This window comes from Oryzias melastigma, linkage group LG1, assembly GCF_002922805.2.
Source record: "Oryzias melastigma strain HK-1 linkage group LG1, ASM292280v2, whole genome shotgun sequence".
Classification (NCBI taxonomy): Eukaryota; Metazoa; Chordata; class Actinopteri; order Beloniformes; family Adrianichthyidae; genus Oryzias; species Oryzias melastigma.
In genome coordinates this window covers 27,676,014-27,684,135 of record NC_050512.1, presented here as the reverse complement: position 1 = coordinate 27,684,135, position 8,122 = coordinate 27,676,014, and the positions used below count along the sequence as shown (strand labels likewise).

Below are 8,122 nucleotides of genomic sequence, written 5' to 3'. Positions count from 1 at the left end.
GTTTTTTTAACGTTTTTTAAGCTAATTTGGCATTTAACTAATATTTTAGCTGGCTATCAACTTCAGCGTTTTCAGCTATCAACTTCAGTGACCAAGTTCAGCTTACAGCATTCACACTCGCTTTATTGCAGGTACTGCTATATATCTAGTTCATAAATGTGTTAAAAAGTTACAGTTTTAAAGTTTTAAAAATGTAGTTTTAGAGTGTTCAATAAATGTTTATCCTGTTTGTCCCACAGCATAAGATGTGTTTTGGATTTTGGCCCCTTGTTCGATTGAGTTTGACACCCCTGCCTTAGGTTGTGAAAGAGGTCTGTGACCTTCAGCCTAAACGTGCTGCATGCACCCACTATCCTACTGGATCTGAATGTGGACTCCCGCTCCGATGCTCTTCTTGTTTCCTACCCCGGTCCTTCAACAGCAGAAGTCTTCCTTGGTCTTTCCTCCTCCATCCATTGCTTCCTTTCCTCTCATCTTTGCTCCGCCCCTCCCCATCATTTCTCTCATACAAGTGGGTGACAGATGTGAGTGATTCTGTGGATCTCCTGCTCTGCCACTGCACATACATGTGCATTTCTTAGGACACTTAACTAAATCGTGCTCATACTCGTGCATTAATTCATAGAGAAAAGTGTCACTTTTATTCTCTCTCCTGCAGAGCAGATCTCACATTTAAACACATAAATCGATGCAGTGGACATATTCTTTTTCTGCTCAAGAAGTCCAGAGCGCACCACTCGCGCACACACACATAAATACACACACACACATTTCCGCTCACTTCTAGTGTAATGTAATCACCTGGGCTCTCCATGGCTGCTAACCTAATAAAGCTGACAGGCTTCAACACACATGTGCACACACAAACAAACACACACATCTTCCAGAGTGACCTGTAATACATTCAGCTCTCTTCCCATTACCAGCCTGCACTGAAGCTGCAGTTCCTGCTGCAGCTGCTGCTTGTTGCGCTCGGGTTTGGCCCCAGACTGGAGTCACGGTGCCAGGGAGGAGCCGCAGTGCACGATCGAGGCCGAAGGGACCCACAAACGCTGCTGCAGCTGCTCTTTAAAAACACCATCAAAGCACAAAGGAGATCAAATTAAGTTTTGTTCTAGTCAGGAAACTGCTGCACGTGTGCTTTGGTCCGCGGCTGACCAGGTGCTGCAGCTGAGCGCCATCTGCCCCTCACCTCGGCAACTGTTGCCGGGTACCTGCTGGCCTCTCCTCTCCTCCCCTCCACGCCTCATCACCTCCTGGCTCCCTATTGATTTTTCTCCCAAAACAAGATTCATGCTCAAACGTTCCACTTTGGTCTGGATTCTTTCTGCTCATTTTTCTCCAGTTTTAACTCTGAGCTGTATTGGCACGACCCCATCTTTTGCTCATTTTGTCCTCATTCTCCTTGTTCTCTTCAGTGACATTATCCTCCCATAAACTCAAAGTGTGGTTTCGTGTCTGCAGCCTCTCACACACACTATTTCCACCAAAATCTTCAATCCTCCTCGCCTTTTTCCTTCTCTGGTTCATCTGTCGTTGCGTGGACATGAGTCAGGGCCCCCCCGCTCCACAGAGGCAGAGAAGCAATGGAAGAGTGGAAAAAAAAGAGTTTAAAGAGGGTGGTGGTGGGGGAGGAGGGTGTTTAGAAAGAAGGGAATAAAAGCGGAAGAGCGGGTTGGGGGGAGAGGGAGAGATCGTAGATCAGAACCGTCATGATTGAGCCATCTGCTGAGAGGAGACCAGGGAGACTTCCACACACACTCATACATGCACACGCGGGATCTGGAAGATCACCACTGCCACCTGTTGGTCCCTCCTGCACACTGCACCCTTGCCCTCCTGCATGGTCTGATTGCTCGGATGCTGTCCGGGCACAAAAATACCAACAATAGATGAGACACGTACCTCTGAACATCGATCTGTCTGCTTTGGCCGTCCTGGGCTTTCAATTCTGTTTTCTCAACGGGGTGCCTTTGTGTTCTAGTACATCGGGGTTATCTCCATCTAACTTCTTCCTAAGAAGAGGAGACTCACACTACGGATTATGGGGCTTTGGCTCTTTCGAAGCATATTCAGGATGTTGCCAGAGCATCAAGCCAACCCTTTGATTCGGTTCTGTAATCCTGCTTTTGGGTATTTGCCTGCAGTTACATGTGATTTGATGTACACTTTATGTATGATTGTGCGTTTTTGTTGCGTGTTCTTGCATCCTTTATTGGTCTGGAACATTCATTCTTCCTCTTTTAGAGCTTTCTCTTTTTCCATCGCTGCCGGGGCCTAAACGATGCCCACTCTCGTTCAGCTGTCTGGCCTTTAATAGATCCATAAAGTCTCTGCTCTCATTGGCCAGAGCAGGACATTTCATCCTATTAGCGATTAGCATACGGCTGAGTGGAGAGGGAAGTGCTCTTTATATGCTAATGAGGAGACACAGCGAGGACATGCCAGTGGCTTGTTGGGAGGACTTGCGCGATCTGCCAAGTCTTGAAGCAAATGCGTCTTTTGTGCGGCGGGGATCGCTTCCATCTCCGCTGACAAACATCAAAGATCCCTAAAAGCAATGAATTCGCTCAAAATCTACTTTCCTTCTGCTTTTGTTATGTAAAAGTCTTGTGATAAAAACCATCAACATACAAGTTTTTATCGTCTGAGATTGTTTTGTGAAGCGGCTGGTAATTAATTTAGCTCTTGTTTCTATTAAACATGAAGATAAGCTCACATATTTTAGATTTTTAAGCTTTGTGTCTACTTCGGGCTTGTTTATGGAGGTATATCGATCACAGCAGGGGTGTCAAACTCAATCACACAAGGGACCAAAATCCAAAACACACCTTAGGTCACGGGCCAAACAGGATAAAACACTCTAAAACTAAATTTTTAAAACTTTAAAAACGTAACTTTTCAATAATTATGAACTAGATATATAGTTTTACCTGCAATAATGCTAGTGTGAATGCTGTAAGCTGAATTCTGCCACAGAAGATGCTAGTGCTGATAGCTGAAGATCCTGAAATTGATAGCTAAAATCGCTGAAGCTAATAGCCAAAAACACTGAAGGTGGTGCCAGCTAAAATATTAGCTAAAAACCAAATTTTCTTTAAAAAGACAAAACAAAATACACTTAGGTTAGCCAAAACAGCTAGCATGTTGCAAAAAAAAATAGCTAAACTTCAAAATATCCCAAAAACTGAAAAAGGTATAAGTTAGCCAAAACCGCTAGCATGTAGCTAAAATATTAGCTAAATGGCATATAATCCTAAAAAAAAAAATACTTGCGTTAAACAAAAAGGCTAACATGTAGCTGACATATTAACTAATTGTAAAATTAGCCTTTTTTTTTTAAAGCTTAGCTAAAACAGCCAGCATTTACCGGAAAAAATAGCAAAACTTCAAAATATCCTAAAAAACTGAAAAAGGCAAAAGTTAGCCAAAACAGCTAGCATGTAGCTGAAATATTAGCTAAATGCCAAATTAGCCTTAAAAACAAAACAAAAAAACTTACATTAGCCAAAGACAGCTAGCATGTAGCTGAAAAAATAGCTAAACTTCAAAATATCCTAAAAAACTGAAAAAAGTATAAGTTAGCCAAAACAGCTAGCATGTAGCTGAAATATTAGCTGAAAGCCAAATTAGCCTAAAAAACAAAACAAAACAAAAAAATACTTAGGCTAGCCAAAAAAGCTAGCATATTGCTGAAAAAATAGCTAAACTTTGAAATATCCTAAAAAATCTGAAAAACGTATAAGTTAGCCAAAACAGCTAGCATGTAGCTGAAATATTAGCTGTAAGTGTAAAAGAAGGTGCCTTCTAATTAATATATGAGAGTTCTACTATTGTTTCTAATTGAAGCAGACCAGTTTTATCCCTTTTAAACATTCTGACTGAAGGGGAGTGTTCTTTAATTAGTTTGAACTTCTGTTCAAAGTTTTAATTAGGAAAAACCAGCAACAGCATTTGAACCAAACAGAACCTCCTTATACAAAGATTTAATCATTTACTTAAAAAGTCTTTTATTTTCTCCTGGAAAATCCAGAGAAAACATCGTAACTTAGTAAATTTAACCACAAAATGTTCACAAAAGTTGAAACCGTATTCCAAAACGCCACAAGTTTGAAATATTTGAACCTTAATTTTCAAATTGTTTTATTTTGTTTGATTAATCAAATTGAGCTGTAATATTAAAAATAAAAACTATAGAAAAATCACTTGTGACAAAAACCTTCCAAATGTCAGAACAAAATGTGTTCAAATTCCAATTCCTCTGTTTGATCTATTTAATATTTTTAAGTGTTTTCTCGTAATAACAATTCATTTAAAAAAACAAGGACGTTTGGGCTTTCTGAAGCTCCTTTCATCTGCGTGACTCTTTGGAATCAACAGTCCATCTGACCTGCTGCCTCTTCTTCTCATTATTTTCCAGGACCAAAGTATGGGAGGAATGTCACGACCACCTGGTGCCATACCACCCCCTCACCCTGCAGGGGGTGTCGCCACTGGTGTGGGACCCAACCAGGGGTCAGGACCGCCCCCTGGCTACCTGGCCAACCAGCAGCAGGCAGTTATGATGAAGAAGATGGCCATGGAGCAGGGGAAGAGGGCGCAGATGCAGATGATGGAGCAGCATAGGAAGCAGCAGCTGCTGGCCGAGCAGGTGAGCTGGGGGGGTCGATGGCGTGCTGGGAGCAGGTCTGCGGGAATCATCTGCCATGCATTAAAAGACGATGCGTGTCTGCGCCTCGTTTGTTCCTGCATCCATCCGTCTGCGTCTGCAGCTCTGACAGGAGCAGCTAATCCTCTGCTCGTCCTCACTGCTGTCTGGTTGCATGTTTAATTACCCACAGACGGCCCCCTCTTCAGGTTTTCCTTTTCATCTCTTAGTTTGTGAACGTGCACGTGTGTTTGTCACATGCTGCCTGCTGTGATAATGCGGTGTTCTCTTTTTATTTCCCTCTTTGAGATGAATTCAAGTGTTAAGGAGTTTTGAACTCTCAAGTCACCACCCACTATATCACTTTTAATTGGATCTGTTAAAACATACTGACGTCTGAAATGTTGCCCTTCCTTCTGGTATTTAGAGTCACAGACGTTACTGCAAATCGGCTTTTTGTTGTTGCATCTGTTTATTCTTTTTTGGAATCTGTCCCGTTTCATAGAAGAAGAACAAGTTACAACTAGAAAAGTTGCATTACCTGCGATAATGCTAGTGTGAATGCTTTTTGCAGAATCTGGTCGCTGAAGATGCTGAAGCAATTTACTCTAATTAATTCAGGGTTTGCTGAAAAAGCAAAAACTATTTGCAAAATTTGCTAAAGCACTTGAAATGTTGTTAGAGAACTATGAAAGATTGCTGAAGTTCACTTAAATTATTAAAACATTGGTTGTATGTTTGCTTAAAAATCCTTAATAAATGCCAATTTTGCTAAACCATTTAGTGTGTTGCTTAAATATTTACTGAGCTCCAAATTAGTCCAAAAAAACCTCAGTAGATGCCATTTTAGCCTAAAAAGCTAGCACATTGCTAAAATACTAGCTCATCTACAAAATAGGCTAAAAGTCCTCAATAAATGCCAAATTATTAAAAATAAATAAATAAATAAAGCGTTAGCCTGTTGCTAAAATATTAGGTAAAGTCAAAAGTAGCCTAATGAACCACAGTGGATAACAAATTAGCCAAAAATGTTAGCATGTTGCTATATATTAGGTAAGTAGATGCCATTTTAGCCTAAAAATCGAGCACATTGCTAAAATACTAGTTTATCTCCAAATTAGTATAAAAGCCCTCAATAAATGCCAGATTATTAAAAATAAATAAAATGTTAGCCTGTTGCTAAAATATTAGCTAAATTCCAAATTAGCAAAATTAAAAAAAGAACATATTACCCAAATTAGCTAGCATAATGCTAATTTAACATCTCAACGTCAAGTTATTATTTAATTTGAAGATTTAATTTGAATTTAAAACATTTCTTATGTATTTCCTATGGGGAATATTTTTGCTGAATGTTTAAAATACAAGCAGTAATGTCCTGAACAAGCCGAACGCCTTGATACCAAGATTGCTGAAAAAGCTAAACGTGTGATGGAGTTTTTCGTGCTGAAAAACTAGAAGAATCACTATAGTGTGATTGCTTACTAAGCATTCACACAAATATTGTTGGTGCTAGTTTAGTAAAATTCTTGTTTTTGAGTCTATTTAAACCACAATTTTTACTTGAGTCATGCCTTCTGGGTAAATGATTCTGCTGTTTGTCACTAAACTCCATGAAAGAAGGCAAAGCTGTGACGACTAGTTTTTCCAAATACTTGTATTTCTGACACCAACATTTGCCTGAGCTCCAACTAAGCAAACATCTGTTTCAATAGTCTGAAACACCTGCCTCACGCTGACTTCAGCATCTGTTTAGACTTCATCCCACACCTGTTCTCACTGTCCGCACATTTTAATCCTCTGGTTTGACACATGTAAACTTACAGTTTTTTTTATTTTTATCATAGGTAACTCTACTTCTGCGTCACCAGAAACATCTACTGGTCAATCAAATACTTGTGACAGTCATTAATAACAAATTCAGAGCCGACATCTGTGTCTCCTCAGCTGTGAAGAAAACAAACTGTTCAAGATTGTATCAAGAAGAAAAATTAAGGAAACATTTTTATCAAATGAACAATTTGACATTTGCTCCTCTTTCAGCATAAATCCAAAAAAAGTAAAAAAAAAATGAGATTTTATTTGAGGTGTAGGGAACAATTGCAATATATCGAGATATTTCATTTGGCAATACTTGCATCAATTTAAAATGCTGATAAGATAATATTTAATTAATTATGAGCAAGTGTAGTGCAGCTTCTCACTTTCGTTTTCCACCTAAACTCCCGACCACTAGATGGCAGCAGACCACACTAACCACCTTTGAGCAGCTCGACAACGCACAAAACAACAAGATTTCACAAGAACCAGCTTTGAGAGTTTGAGACCCCTAATTTATACTAACTCGAGCCTTGAGGCACACCACAACTACACCATTTTTTAGAACCCACTATTGAGTCGGACATTCAGGAACATCTCATGCTGGGATGTTTGTCATTTTAAACATTTCCTGCTCATAAATGATCTTCCTAATGGAAGAATAATAAACTTCAAACTGTTTGGAAATTGTCACAAAGCCCTTCATGGGTCATTGGACGCCAGCATTCGCTCCTCAGAGATGACTGCTGATGTCTTGCCTCATTGAGATTGTGTTAAAAGAGCAGATGTTTGCTCTCCTGATCCCATAAGCCACGACTTGTTTATTTGTTAAATAAATCACAAAAAATATTGTCCTTTGCCAGGAGTTGTTTACAACATTTTTCATCTGAGACTGTGAAGCGCTGAAATGACTAGAGCAAGGGTGTCAAACTCAATCGCACAAGGGGCCAAAATCTAAAACACACCTTAGGTCGTAGCCTGAACAGGATAAACATTTATTGAACTCACTAAAACAAAACTTTAAAACTTTAAAACCGTAACTCTTTAACATAATTATGAACTAGATATATAGCATTATCTGTAATAATGCTAGTGTGAATGCTGTAAGCTGAATTTGGCTGCTGAAAATGCTAGCGCTGATAGCTGAAGATGCTGAAATTTATAACAAAAAAGGCGGAAGCTGATAGCTGGATAAAATATTCGCTAAATGCTAAATTAGCCTAGAAACTAAAAAAAAAAATCAATCAATTTAGGTTAGCAAAAACGGCTAGCATGTAGTGAAAAAGATAGCTAAACTTCAAAATATCCCCCCAAAAAAGAAAAAGCCTAAATTAGTCAAAACAGCTAGCATGTAAATGTTAGCCTGACTCCAAAACAGCCTAAAAAAACCTAAATTAGCCAAAACAGTAGCATGTAGCTAAAAAGATAGCTAAACTTCAGAATACCCTAAAAAAACAGAAAAAGCCTAAATTAGCCAAAACAGCTAGCATGTTGCTGGGATATTAGCTTAACTCCAAAATAGCCTAAAAAATCTTAATAAATGCCAAAAAAGTCCAAAAATATTCCCCGGGCCTTGACTTTGACACACTCTGACTAGAGGATATATAACATCCTGATTTGATTGGCTGGTTGGTTGCTTTACAACTTGATATTTTT

General features: G+C 39.2%; 1 protein-coding gene across 5 annotated transcripts in view; it reads left to right on the top strand.

The window, feature by feature from the left end:
- maml3 (mastermind-like transcriptional coactivator 3) overlaps positions 1 to 8,122 on the top strand; it is a 153,671-nt gene that overhangs the window by 142,364 nt on the left and 3,185 nt on the right. For all 5 annotated transcript variants that reach the window (XM_024290022.2, XM_024290021.2, XM_024290020.2 and 2 more), the window contains one exon: positions 4,421 to 4,651. In XM_024290022.2, coding sequence (XP_024145790.1) covers positions 4,421 to 4,651 — 231 coding nt within the window. The remainder of the gene's footprint in view (positions 1 to 4,420; positions 4,652 to 8,122) is intronic.